The 15,128-nt window shown below is 35.9% G+C and overlaps 1 protein-coding gene across 10 annotated transcripts in view; it reads left to right on the top strand.

Moving 5' to 3' along the window:
* The window catches only part of USP25 (ubiquitin specific peptidase 25), a 151,057-nt gene that overhangs the window by 20,267 nt on the left and 115,662 nt on the right, over positions 1 to 15,128 (top strand). For 9 of the 10 annotated variants that reach the window (XM_078452874.2, XM_060640294.3, XM_060640291.3 and 6 more), the window contains 2 exons: positions 7,242 to 7,319; positions 11,033 to 11,177. In XM_078452874.2, coding sequence (XP_078309000.2) covers positions 7,242 to 7,319; positions 11,033 to 11,177 — 223 coding nt within the window. Of the gene's footprint in view, positions 1 to 7,241; positions 7,320 to 11,032; positions 11,178 to 15,128 lie in introns of those variants that run through there. The other variant, XM_078452876.2, reaches the window with a different exon arrangement.

Here is a 15,128-nt window from a genome sequence, read left to right as displayed (position 1 = left end):
GCCGAAACTGAGACCCAGACGCTTATCCGACTGAGCCACCCATGTGCCCCTAAGAATATATATTTTATTTAAACTGCAAATTTTGTAGTCAAGATTATGACTTGATTCACAAAAGTTTTGATTACCCACATGTTTTCCAGAATGTAGGTGCTCTAAGTTACTGTATCCCAGGGCACCTGGGTGGCCCAGTGGGTTGAGTGTCCAACTTTGACTCAGGTTATGATCTCACATTTCATGGGTTTGAGCCCTGCCTCAGGCTCTGTGTTGACATTTTGGAGCCTGGAGCCTGCTTTGGATTCTGTGTCTCTCTCTTCTCTGCCCCTCCCTGGCTCATGCTGTGTCTCTCTCTCTCAAAAATAAACATTAAAAAAAAAATTAAAACACTGTGCCAAAATATTGGTATACTTGGGTTTTTGGAACTCAAAATGCATGTATTTAACTCTTTATAGACTTATATGATAATGCTGTGTAACAATACTTTGGGGGAAATTACAGGTAGAATTTCTATTTATGATGCATTTCTGTTATCTGCCAGTTAATAAGGTTGGGGGGGGCGGTTCTGTTAGGGGCATGGATATCATGCAGATGTTAGATTTGTTGTAGGCTTGGGGTGGCAGGAAGGGATATGAACTCTGAGGTGAGGAAGGATAAAAACCAACTATATCTTTACTTCCTTTTTTTTTTTTTTTTTTTTTTTTTTTTGTATTACATGAATGCTTAAGATTGTGGCTCTGGGATTCTATAAAACAATAGGGAAAATCTTCTTTCTAAATTTAGAACTTTTGGAATATTTAAGCCTAAATGTAAATAGTGAAGAATGAAAATGCATGCCTTCAGATTTGTATACCCGTAGAGGTTTGTGGTTTGTTTGTTGTAATGCTAAAGTTCTGTTAACCCAAAAAAAGATTGAGATAAGCATTGACTCCAACCATTCATGGGGTTATGATATAGATAATCTGCATTTGGAAATTTCAGCAATATTGTACTTAGACTCATGTTACTATAGGATTGAGAAGACCAAAACTAGGAAATGAAACTTTTTTATGGAATTCTAGATAGAATGTGGAGAGTGTGGAAAGTTGGCTTGTAAGTGGGCCTGATTTGTGTATTCTTCTTGTTCTATCTCCAGTAAGCAGTTAGTACGTCTTTCCTGTAGATGAGTTCAAGCCCTATGATCTACTTACTCCTTCCTGTTCACCTCTGCAAACTGCTGTATTCATTTATTCAGTCAATAATTGTTGAGTGCCTAACACATGCCAGACACTGTACTAGTTACTAGGAATACATTTATGAACAAAATAGTCTGTGCTGTCTTCAGACTTAGAGTCTGGTGATTAATTAACCATGGTATATTATTATAATCTGTGGCAAGTGCCAGAAGACCCTTTAATCTTAACAGAAGGCAAGTGGTAGGTAAATTCGGGTTGGTAGATAGGGATAAAGAGGATTTAGACCATGAGAGACTCTTAAATACAGAGAACAAACTGATGGTTAAGGCGGGGGTGGGGGGTGGAGAGGCGAAAATGGGTGATGGGCATTGAGGAGGGCACTTGTTGGGATGAGCACTGGGTGTTGTATGTAAGCAATGAATCATGGAAATTTACCCCCAAAACCAAAAGCACACTGTATACACTGTTTGTTAGCCAACTTGACAATAAATCATAAAAAAAAAAAAAAAGGATGTAGAATAGATGGGATCTTTTGAAATCAGTGTTGTTCTAGCACAGAACTGCCCCCATAGAACAGTAGAAAAACCTAGTGCACATTGAAGGTTTTCACCATGTCTTCAGTCCATTGAAGTACTCAGAGTATGTTTTTGCTTTGTTTTGTTTTGTTTTGTTTTGTTTTGGCTTATATAGCTGGTTAGAGGCAGAGGCAGGTTTGGGGCTTACAAAGAAGTTACATGGACATATTATGTGTTTGGAATTATCTGTCTAGGAAGTTAGGGGATTTCTTGTTATGATAAGAGATAACACGAACTAGGGCATATCCAGAAGGTATTTGCAAAAATAGATATATGTATGGTTATGTGCCTTGAAGGCAGCAGTATAATTAATTCTTTTTTTTTTTTTTTTAGTGTTTATTTTGAGGGGGAGAGAGCGCGAGCGCGTGCGAGTGAGTGGGGGAGGGGCAGAGAGAAAGACACACACAGAGTCCGAAGAAGGCTCCAGGCTCTGAGCTGTCAGCACAGAGCCCGATGCAGGTCTCAAACTCACAAACTGTGAGATCATGACCTGAGCCAAAGTCAGACACTTTACCAACTGAGCCACCCAGGTGCCCCTAATTAATTATTCCTTGATAGGTGACTTTGAAGTACTACATAGTGCCTAGCAATGGTTTTAGTGAATGTGATCCTGAAGTTTAAGAATGTCTTGGGATTTTCTATCAAATTAGTATTTTGTCCCCTTTTTCTTAAAAAACTTGGAAGTGTTTTTAGAGATCATCTTCAGAGTTGCCTTTTTTTCTCCTGAAGATGGAAACCTTTGACTTTCTTTTGCACGAAACCAAGTTTTATTTATATTTGGAAATTCAGGAGCCAATGGCTGACTTATGAGTTATTCACCATTTAATGTAGAAAGCTTTCTTGTCTTGTTGTCAGTGGGGCTCTAGTTTTTTTTGTACCATTATTTAAGTATTTTACTTGAACATAGTATTGGATTTTTGCACTGAGTTTTCACTTTTCACTGATTCTTTAATCTCCAAAATCAAATATCATAGAGAAAATATGGAAAGGGTGTGCATGTGTGCACATATTAAGTGAGATGATAAACTGGTAGCAATTAAAACAGTCTGGCATACAGCAAGAGCATAATAAATGCTTACCTTCTTTCTTTGGTCTAAGCCAGGGATCCCCTTTTTTGCATCCTCAGAAGTTATACCAATGTTAAATATGGTGTATATTTACTGAAAAATATTTAAAACAGACCCAACATTAGGTAGGGTCAACTGTGGAGGGAAACAATTCATGTGGAACTCTCTGGTTCTTAATTTATATTGAAATTACTGATGCTTCTTTTTCCCAGAAGTGTGTATAGTATTCTGTTTTGCACATAGTGGGCACTTAAGGATGTCATCATGCAATAAAAATAACGTTAAGGAAGGAATCTGAAGGCCTGCATGCAGTCTTGGCTTATTGATTTCTATGGTGTTTGCACCTGCTGAATTTCTTTGAACATTTTGTCTTGCCTTTCTTGGTCCAGCACTGTGAACAGATTGCACCCTCCTCCTTATACTTTAGTATATAAATTCATACTGAAAAGAGGAGCTCAGAAAAGGAGCTCTAGAGAGGGAGGTTGGTTGTATCCATCTTGGATCAAAATTGCTAGTCCAAGAGGAGAGAACCATATGCAGGACATTTTTAGTTGAGGATCAGGGTGTATGCAGGCCAGAAATTCAGTAAATAGAAAGGTGCAAACCTTGAAAGAAAGACCAGAGTCTTAATTACAACAGAAATAGCAACGACAACAACATATAATTGTAGGAAATGAAGGTGCAGGTTTTCAAAGACAGGAAAAGCACAGCTGGATGATGCCAGTAACAAGAGAAAACTACAAATGAGGTGGCTTCTGTACCATAAACTTAGATTTTTTTCTCATAGCTCATCTCTTTTGATCTTTCTCCCATTTCTTGCTAACTAAGCTAAGAAAATTTTTTCACCTTTTCTCCTTCCCACTCAGCCTTCTTCCCCACACCATTTTCTCCTCATTGTTTAATTTTCTCTCAAAATTCATATGATCACAAACTATGCTAGAGATACTCCTGGATTGTTTTTTTCCCTAAGATACTTAGCTGACTTTTTTGTGAAAGAGAAACAAAACATCAAACTATAACTACGAATTAGAAAATTTCAAACACATTGCTTCTGTTTATTAAATACTCAGTATTCTTGCTGCACTCTGTATCAGTCAACTGTCACCATAACAGGCCACTCCAAAACTTAGTGGCATACCAAAATACTATCATCGTGCTCACAGATTTGCAGGTTGGTTGGGGTGGCTCTTCTCCACACATGCCTCATTCTTCTGGGCCAAGTGGGCTACCCATGGTCATGTTCTTTTTAAGAAAGTTGCAGAAGTTCAGGACGGAAGCCCATCCATGCAAGCACATCTCATATCTGTGTCCATGGCTATCTTTAATATGTTATTGATCAAAGCATGTAATATGGCCAAGCCCGTCATCAGTGCAGCAAGGAAATAAATTCTCTCTAGGGGGAGGAACTTAAAAGTGGCAGAGGGTGAGGATATAGAGATGAGAGAATTAACACAGGCTCCTGTCTTTTCTGAGCTTTACATTTATGTTTACATTTTACCTTGTAGTCATTAGTGTGTATGTATACTATTTTGTGTTCTGTCACTTTAATATGATTTTGTAAAGATAATTTCTATGTAGGTTATATATTTTGGTATTTAAAAATATGCAGTTGTTTGCTTAACTCAAACTGTGCCTCTTGGTCCATCTGTATAAAAATAATATGAGATGCTTATTAAAAATATAGATCCCTTAGCCTTAACCCTGACTGCTCTGGAATTGGGGTCGGGGCCTGAGAATCTTCATTATTATCAAACTCATCAGGTCATTCCTCTGCACATTCAAGTTTAGAACCTCTTCCTTAGTGGGAGGACATCTGTATTGTTTCCATTTTTCTAGCATTATAAATAATAGCCAGCAACATTTGTATAAATGACTGATTTGGGGGGAGTATTCAGTAGTCTTTCCCTGATCCATGACCAAGTAATTTGCAGTTGACAGAAATAATGTTCCTTGTAAAGAATGGAGTTTGGAGGGCTGCTAGTGGTGAAATTACAAACAGGCTTAAGAAATCTGTTCAGTTTTTTTTTTTTTTTTTAATTTTTTATATTATTAGAGAGAGACAGAATGCTGATGAGTAGGGTAGGGACAGAGGGAGAGAGAGAGAGAGAGAGAAAGAGAGAGAGAGAGAGAGAGAGGCAGAGGCAGTGAGAGAGAATCTCAGGCAGGCTCCATGGCCAGTGTGGAGTCCAATGCAGGGCTCAATCCCATGATCCTGGGATCATGACCTGAATTGAAATCAAGAGTGGACATTCAACCGAATGAGCCACCCACACACCCCAAATCTTTTAAGTTTTTTAATGTTCACTAAAATAAGACGTTGAATTAGATAAGAAGAATTTCTGTAAATATTTTCTGCATCTTTAATTTGTGATGTTAGGTATTGAGTAACATAGTCATGGTTCCATTGCTAGTTCTTGGTACTGTTTTAAATGAACATAGAAAAGTTGACAAGTTTAAAGAGAATTTTTTTTCACCTCTGTAAATTTGGCAGTTTGATATTTTTACTCAACTATTTTATTCTTCCTGGCATTTTATGTGACCTTGTTTATATACTTTATTATTTTTATTTTATTGTCAGATAGTCTTGGTTATTTCAGCTCTTTAATAAGGTTATTGGAAATGAAAATGCACTGATACCATGGTGGATACTGCCAGTGTTTATCCACTATGCGTTCTTTTCTTTTCTTCACAAACAGAATCTTGATTTCATTTTTATTTTTATTTTTTAAATGCTTATTATTATTTTTTTTTTTTTTGAGAGAGAGAGAGAATGAGAATACAAGTGGGGGAAGGGCAGAGAGAGAGGGAGATACAGAATCTGAAGCACGCATCAGGCTCTGAGCTGTCAGCACAGAGCCCGCTGTGGGGCTGGAACCCACGAACTGCAAGATCATGATCTGAGCCGAAGTCGGATGCTTAACCAACTGAGCCATTCAGGCTCCCCTAAATACTTCAGGGTATATTTCTTAAGAAAAAAGATGTTTTCTTACATAACCATAGTGTAGCTATCAAATTCAGGAATTTAGTAGTAATAAAATATTACTAAGCAGTCCATATTCATATTTCTCCAATTGTCCCAGTAATGTCCTGTATAGCATTTAGTGTTAGATGCAATTTGGTTTCCCACATTACATTTGATTGTCATGTCTTTGTGGTCCTCATTAATCAAGAAACTCATTCTTGGTCTTTTATGGTATAGACATTTTAGATATAATAGAGTAATTATTTTGTAAAGTGTTCCTCAGTTTGGATTTGTGTGATGCTTCCTCAAGTTTAGATTCAGGCTGTGCATTTTTGGCAGGAATACCTCACTCAGGTGATATATTCTTCTTGGTGTATCACACAACATGAGGAGACATATACTGTCATTTTCTCAAGTTATTGGTAATATTAAATTTGATTACTTGAGGTGGTGTCTGTTATGTTTCTTCATTATAAAGTTATTCTTTCTCCCTTTAAAATTTATAGTAAGAGAGTTTGAAACTATGCAACTATACTGTTTCTCATCAAACTTACACCCAACAGTTTTAGCATCTATTGATGATTCTTGATTGAATTATTACTAAGATGAGTGCAAAATATTTTCAAGAAATATTTCAGCAGATCCTTTTATTCTAGTGTGACTTATTTTTCCTGTCATTCCCATTGAGCTTTCTCTGTTTCATGGTGCTATCTTACAGTTTGGGGGAACTTAAGTTTTAAGAAATATGGAGATGTAGGAAGGAACATGGTCCTAAGTAGGGATGTTCAGGGAAGGGTTTGATAGTGGAATCCCATCCCTCTTTTCTCTTTTCCTCTCTAACAGAGTATAAGAGATCATATAGACCAACAGATCTGAAGTAAATGGGGACAAGTGATTAATTCTGTTTAGGATCTTTTATGACAGATTAGAGAATGAGATGATCTTTTTCCTCAAAGAGATCTTAGGATCCCCCTGATGTCATATACCTACTTACTGCATAGCCTGCCTTTTGACATGTCTTTTTCAAACATCTCAGGTGCATGAATGCTGACTAGTTAGAGCTGCCTGGGTTTCATTCAGTGGCCCCAGCCCCTAGGTAAAGTAGTCCAATGGATAAACCTGTTGTTCTTAATTTTGCTCAGGGTTAGCCATTGTGCATCTCACTCCATTTCTTATTAGGAGGGATAAATTAGGCAGTGAAGAATGGGCCAGAAACTGTTAATTCAGTAAGACTTCTTGGGAAGTAATATAGAAGTTCCCTTTTGGAAACATGGGAATGGAGTTAGGGCTCCCCACAGCATGGTTTATTCTTCATAAAATAATGAAATTTGTTGAGTCTCTCTCAAGTTCTATATTTTTTCTTCTCTATACTAGTTTATTTTTTGTCCCTTCCCCAAAGGTCATTTATTTTTTGTCCTTGAATATTTTCAGATTTTAAAATGTAATGATTTCGGTTTTTCTCCTCTAGCACCAGCAGACATTTCTGAATCAGCTGAGAGAAATCACTGGGATTAATGATGCCCAGATACTACAGCAAGCCTTGAAGGTATGGCCTCTGTTTTATGGCATATAGTTTATTTACTCCCTCATCTCTACTGCATACCTTATTTGAAAGGTTTTTAGTTACATTATGTGGTATAGTAGTAGAGATATAGGAAAGAAATTTTATAATGTAAGAGCCTTACTTATGCTATAATTTTGAGCATGTTAGTTTTCACAACCCAATGTTTCAAGATACCTTGGGGGTGACAGATGATCTCTGTCAATATGAAACACTTTTCATGCAAAATGGAGGGATATGAATCCAAATGCCGTGGCTAGAGTGGGGTGGAGTGGAGAAATAATGGGGACGGAGAGGAGGATAAAAAATAGGAGATTAATAGAAGGTCAGAAGCTTACATTTTTTTCTTTCCAAGAAGAAATAAAACTTGACTAACGTTTAACTAATTGCACCTTAAGAACATGCAGTCGCAAAGCTGTTAGTATATGCAGTAAATGAAGGGCATCGTTCTGGTTGTATCTTCTGAAATTCCCTCATTTCCACATGGAGAAGCCCGAATGAGTCAAATCACATGGATATGCCCATTGAAAAAGATCAAGTAGATGAAAGATATTTAAGAACTAGAACTGCATTTTAAAGTTATTTCCATATTGCTACTAATGGCTAACAGCAGGATGACATTTTTGCTACTGTAAGGCATACATACAGCTTCAATCCTTTGCAACGTGTTCCATGAGACAAATTTAATTATGTAATTTTTGATTCTGAGCCAAAAGTTTGTCATTTGTTTCCAGAAATAATTTTATCTTTTTAGATGATTGTAATCATCATAATAACTAGCAGTTATTAAGCACCTATAGCACTAGGTGCTATTCTAAGTACTTTATGTGGCTAACATCCTCCAAGTAACTCTGTGAGGTAGGTGTTACATTCATCCCCTTTTATTTTTTTTTTAATTTTTTTTTTTTTTTTAACGTTTATTTATTTTTGAGACAGAGAGAGACAGAGCATGAATGGGGGAGGGTCAGAGAGAGTGAGACACAGAATCTGAAACAGGCTTCAGGCTCTGAGCTGTCAGCACAGAGCCCGATGCAGGGCTCGAACTCACGGACCGCGAGATCATGACCTGAGCCGAAGTCAGCCGCTCAACCGACTAAGCCACCCAGGCGCCCCCCAATTTTTTTTTTTTAATGTTTATTTATTTTTGAGACAGAGACAGAGCATGAATGGGGGAGGGGCAGAGAGAGAGGGAGACACAGAGTCCAAAGCAGGCTCCAGGCTCTGAGCCGTCAGCCCAGAGCCTGACGCGGGGCTCGAACTCACAAACCGTGAGATCGTGACCTGAGCTGAAGTCGGACACTTAACCGACTGAGCCACCCAGGCGCCCCCATTCATCCCCTTTTAAAAGATGAGTAAACGGGTTAAAGTGACTTGCTCAAGCTCACACAGCTGAAATGTGGAAACCAAGCAGCCTGATCTTGGAGTGCCGCACTTAATTTCTGCTTTTACTGCAGTCTTTGCTTCAGCTTTTTTTCCTGTCAGCAAAATGATGAAACAGTTTTGTTTAGAGTGTTAATGCAGGGTTTATGAAGCCACTGTTAAGTATTTGGAGAGGAAGCAAAAATGTCATACCTCAATTTTTATGATTATGACATTTAGATGATTGCTAGTCCTTTCTTTATCCTGATGAATATGATTCCATCACTCTGTGTCTGTTTTCAGAAAGTGCCTTTCCCATTCTCTGTCTCTGAGTGTGAGGCTGTCCCCTTACCTGGTCAGAGCAAGTTTGGGAATTCACTTTTTTTTTTTTTAACCTGGGAACTGTGTAGAATATGTATGAATGTAAAGATTCAAATTAACTATTGTCATCATTTTCTTTGAGGTACCTTGTGTGACTTCAGGTTTGTTTTTTTTTTTTTTTTTGAACTTTGGTTTCAGTTAACAGTAGTTGGGGGGAGGGGACTATTCTTAAACCTTAACTATTACCCGGTATAAATTTGTAAGATATTTAATAATGAATCAGCTTTCTTAGTAATATACTGACAAGGAGTCTGCTTTTGGGAACCACAAGGTCATTGACTGATTTGAGTACTTTTATTTTAAGAATCTATTTTTAGCCCTCCAAAGTAAGTGATTTTCAAGAAATCCCTGTTGCATTTAGTTTATTATTATTATAAGAGTATATAGAAAGCAATTAGCACATTTCTTGGCACATAGAGTTCGATAATGTTAGTCATGGTTATTGCAAATTACTTTACAACTATTTAACTCATCTAACATAGATTATGTTATACTCATATTTTTGGTGAGTCATTTAAGAGTTTTATAATGGTTGTGATAATAAAGTTTAAAGCAGTGATGCTTTGGGGTGCCTGAGTGGCTCAGTCAGTTGTGTCTAACTTCAGCTCAGGTCATGATCTCGTGGTCTGTGAGTTCGAACCCTGTGTTGAGCTCTGTGCTGACAGCTCAGAGCCTGTAGCCTGCTGAAGCAGGCTGAAGATTCTGTCTCCCTCTCTCTCTGCGCCTCCCCCGCTCACAATTGTTTCTCTCTCTCTCTCAAAAATAAATATTGAAAAAAAATAAAAATAAAGCAGTGGTACTTTTCCAACTGTACTTTTACTTTTTTTCTCTTCCTGGCTAACTGGAATTGGAGTTGGGGTGGGGGTTGGGGATCTTATTCTTGCAGTTGTTCAGACTTCAAACCTTGGAATCATCCTGATCTTTCTTTCACATATTTAATGTGAGAGCAAATAATGTTGGACTTTCTGCTTCAGTCCTTTCTCTCCCGTAGTGTATACTCAACACAGCCAGAGTGATCCATTTAAAATGTAAGTCATACCATATCATTTCTGTCCAAAACCCTCCACTAGCTTCCTATTACAGTCTGTGTGTATGCTGGAGTTCATGAGGCCTTCATAGTCTTAGGTGTTCTGGCCTTCTGTTAACAAAGATCACTTCATTATTAATATCTGGGTTTCCTAATGTTGTTTCAGTTATCTGTCCTAGAGCTAAGTCTTCTATTTATTAACTCTACAGACTGTAGAGATAGAACTGGTCATGTCTCTTTTCATTGTTTTGTTGTAAAAATTAGTTTTCTAGCATCTGCTTCCTCCTAAATTAACTTCAGCATAATTTTATTCAGAAACGTTTTTGATGAGAACTACATAAAATTTATATATTTAATTTGGGTAGGATTGTTATCTTGACAGTATTGAGTATTTTTGTCTAGTTCTCTATGTCTCTGTACTATCAAGCTTCAGAATATTTTGCGATTTTCTTCCTTCAAGTCTGACATTTACTTAAGTTTGCCTCTAGGTATGTATTCAGCATATATATTACAGGGGAATATCTTTTATAGTTCTTCTTGTAGAAGTAGTGTTTTAAATATTCATTTTCACTCTTTTATATGGCAGGTTCCAAAACCGTTTTTTAGTTTGTTCATTTGTTTAGAAGCATAAATTTGTGATTGACTTTTGTTAAGGAGAAATGAAAGTAATGGAAAACTAAGTAATTATAGAATTACTACTTATGTCATGTTAGTTGTCTTAACAGAAAAAGGAATTACTATTGGTAGAATATATTGTTTACGATCAATTTACACTATAAAATAGTATGAATCATTCAGATAGAATGATTTCAAATCTAAAAGTGACTTTTGCTATTTAAGTATTAGTTGCTATGGAGAAATTCAAATAAATTGTGTGAGAATGTATGGAGTTATTCCAAAATGTTTGATGTTCCATTCTTGATATTTGAAGGATAGTAATGGAAACTTGGAATTAGCAGTGGCTTTCCTTACTGCAAAGAATGCCAAGACCCCTCAGCAAGAGGAGACAACTTACTACCAAACAGCACTTCCTGGCAATGATAGATACATTAGTGTGGGAAGCCAAGCAGACACAAGTAAGTTTACTTCTCTCTTAATATTTTAATAAGAATGTAATGAAAAATTTTCCTTGGAAATATATTAATTTTGTTGAAGCAGAGGTGAAGGACAAAGAACTACTTAATCTTGGTTGTTTTTAGTGTAGTTGAAAAGAGTATATGTTTTTATTAGTTGCATTCTTTTTTTTTTTTTTTTCTCCCAGTCCAGGAGTAAAACATTGTATTTAAGTTGTATATCTTTTCACAGAGCATTTCATTTAGTGTTCATTGTTGGAATATAGAACAGCTGTAGGTGTTACTCATTAAAGAAACAAACATTTCAAAGGTTTTACATGAGCACAAACATTTGTTTTATAGGTTTTAAGTGTTGGTAGAGGACTTAGTATTATTTTTGAAGGCAAACTATTGTTTCTAATTACTGATAGGTTTACCACTTACCAGAATTTCCCTTCCTTCAACCCTTGTTCCTCCCCCAAATTAAGATTTTAGAAAAAAGTTTATTACTGTGTAACAAAGTAAACACACATACTCACACAGACATACATACATATGTAGGGAAAGGATTATATGGGACTCTACTTTTTCTTTATAATATGAATATATATTTTCAAAATATGTTTAATTACCTCTGTGCTTCATTTTGGTGTAATAACTGCACCATATAACATGTAGATATTTATTTTTATGCATTCTGGATTTACGGCATTTGGTTACTAACTAGTATTTGAAGAGAAGAAAATTTCTGATTTTTGTTTTTTAAAGATTTTATTTTTAAGTAATCTCTACACCCAACATGGGGCTTGAACTCACAACCCTGAGATCAAGAGTTCCACGCTCTACCTACTGAACCAGCTCGGCACCCCTCTTATTTTGTTTGTACACTTTCTCAAAGTTAGGAAACGACTAGGAAGAAAGAACATATAAACATAGATGTTTATAACTGTTGGCATTAAAGATTAGTGTTTGTTGGTAAAATATTTTAATTTCACAATTTTGGGATAATCTTAATATTTTTTGTTCCACAAATGACCTTATGTCACCCAAAGCTGAAATACTCCCATCTCACATAGATAATAGGCAACGGATGAAGTTTTATAAATGTGAAACAGCCCCAAGTGTTTTTCTGTGTAAGTTGAAGACAAACTGTGGTTTGGCTCCTATCTACATCTCTAACTTCATTTTCTACTGTTTTTCTCTTCTCACTTTATATGTGATAACTCAGATGTGGCTCCTATCTACATCTCTAACTTCATTTTCTACTGTTTTTCTCTTCTCACTTTATATGTGATAACTTGAAGTTCTTATCATCCAGTGCTGTTTAATTCTTCAGGTCTTTATATTGCTGTTCCTTCTGTTGGGAGGGCCTTCTAGCCTTTGCCCCCAGCCTCATTACCTCTGGTGTTGTAAGACTTAGGTCAGGAGTTTTTGCTGTAGCAGGTGCTTCTCCAGCACCCAGAGCATACTTGGGTCTTAATGAGTACTGTGTAATTTTGAAATTATTTGCTTGTGCCTCTCTTTCTTACCAAACAGGAAGCTTAACAGGGCAAAAGACCATTGATGTTTGTACCATCATGCTAGATTTGCATGGTTACTCAAAAAGTGTTTGTTGAATTATTTTTGATAATACATGTAAAAAAGCTGTTTCAAAACCAATGAAAGGGAATGAGATTGAGAAGCTTGATGCAAGAAGTTGAAAAAAAGAGAAGTAATATGAGTAGAGAAAGAATTAATGTGTGAGAATAGCATCTAATATCTTTCAAGGTTCTGAGACTTGGGGGGAAATGAAATTAGGTACAAAAAAGAAAAAAGTTTTTGGTTGAAGGCAGTTGGTTCACGTGAAGGCAGCAGGAAATTGACTAAACATGGTTCACTGTTCTAGTGGAAAGAATGACAAGACTGATAGCTGTGAATTCTTAATATAGATGGTAGACTTTGTGACATGAGGTAGTGTGTGTATATATATATATATATATATATATATATATATATATATATATATATATACTACATGAGGTAGTATATATATATATAGGTAGGTAGGGTAAGTAGGGTTATAAGACTGTCCTGAATAAAAGAAGAGGTGTCATTTGTTCTGTGAAAGTCTGTGAATAATGCTTAAGCCAGATGTTATACCTGTTCAACACTGTTGACAAAGAATAGTGAAAATGTTATGGACAAGAGAACTTCAAACAGATGTTCTTAGGGAGAAGGCACCCAGATTTCAGAAGGCATGTGTCCTATATAAATAATAATTAAAAATTGTGTGTGTGTGTGTGTAGCTCCTGAAAAATATTCCTTAAGCAATTTTATATTCCATGTGAAATGGTAGAGAAAGGAAATTTCAGGTTTGATTATAACTGATTATCATATTGAGCAAATTGTGTGCTGTTGTAATTTCTTTATCAATGAAACGTGCTATCCTTCTCACCAAGGTGCTAATTTATACTTAGTAATTCAATAATTTGGATAGTGTGTCCATAAAGTTGTTTTCAGATTGTTGAGAAAAACCCTTGTAAAAATAGAATGTGGTGATTGTATCATAACAGTATCAAACTGGGGAAAAAATATCTGATGAAGTAACCATTCTTTTCCATTTAACAGATGTGCACCATATTTCAAAAAGTTCTAAGTGTGATTGCCATTGGGAAATAGTCTTGATTCAGTATTTAAATTGGCAGTGTCATACTAGTGTTATATGTTTTCAAAATGAGAAAGTAAGGAGATGTCATGCATTCAACAGATCAGATTCTTTAAATCACTGTGCTATTATTCCTCAGGAGAAATGAAATCTTTTGTGTATTTTTAATTCTTGGAAGAAGTGGTAAAACATGTGGGGCAGAAAGATAGGAAATAATTACAACTATATATTCAAATACAGGCCTCTGCTGAGAAAGCTGTGTGTTGCAGGAGCATGGCATATTGAGTGATCAGAGTAAGGAAATTCTCAAGAGATTGTTCTAGTTATGAAAACCCTTTCGGAGCATTTTCTTAATTTTGTATGAAATACATTGTTATTTAAGAATTGACCATAGTTTAGCTTAATTTTTTCAAATATGGCTTGTTTTTTTTTATTTTTTAAATTAAAAACAAATTTTATTCCTTCTTTTCTAAGTATTAAGTCGTTACAACCAGGGCTAAAACATAAACAACACCTTGCTAACTTCAAGTGTGTCATCTGTTGGTTGTGGTGCTAACAAAACATCTACATTTTGAAATAAAAGTCTCTACTGCTAAATACATAAGATTCCTTGTGGCTATAAACTCTTAGAAGGAATAAAATGTATCTTTTTTTAATGACTAGAAAAGTTTAGCTTTTAACATAATATCCCATAGAAGTCACATTGGGGGCTTGTGGGGAAATTTTCTTTTATGCATAACTGGGTATGTCAGGAAAATAGATCACTTGATTTGGAGATTCAACACATATTTGTGAACCTTCATTTAATATTGAAGAAGTAATTACATTTTCAATAGTAGGGCTGTGAGTGGGCTTTTTAGTGCATTTTTACCTTTCCTTTTTGAGAGAAAAAGAAAACATTTCAAGGAAAGCTTGTACTCTGCATAATAAGGAATTAAGTAGTAGTGTACCTGGCATCTTTTTATTGCTTTGGTAATTTTCCATACTGTAATTTAATACTCTCTTAAATTTTGAGAAAAGGTCTAAATCATTCGTGGTAATATTAGCAAAAATTTTAGACATCTTTTTTCACTACTTGGATCTCCTGTCCAGATTAGATATTGTGGATTGTCCAATAAATGCTTCCCACCTCCAGCTTAAATTGGAAATAAAATTGTTTTGGAGTTTTGCAGTAAAAGGTACTAATGCAAAGGGAACAAGGAGAGAGTGCAAGATATTGAGATATCATAGGTATACTTAATATCCTGTAAGTTTTTGTGTCATGGCAAACTCTGTCATTGACATGACCATACAAGGCTTTGCCCAATTTGAAATCAAGTAGTAATCTTCTT

Source organism: Panthera onca, chromosome C2 (assembly GCF_046562875.1).
Source record: "Panthera onca isolate mPanOnc1 chromosome C2, mPanOnc1 haplotype 2, whole genome shotgun sequence".
Lineage (NCBI taxonomy): Eukaryota > Metazoa > Chordata > Mammalia > Carnivora > Felidae > Panthera > Panthera onca.
Note: the sequence above shows the minus strand (reverse complement) of the source record. Positions and strands in the feature narration are given on the sequence as shown.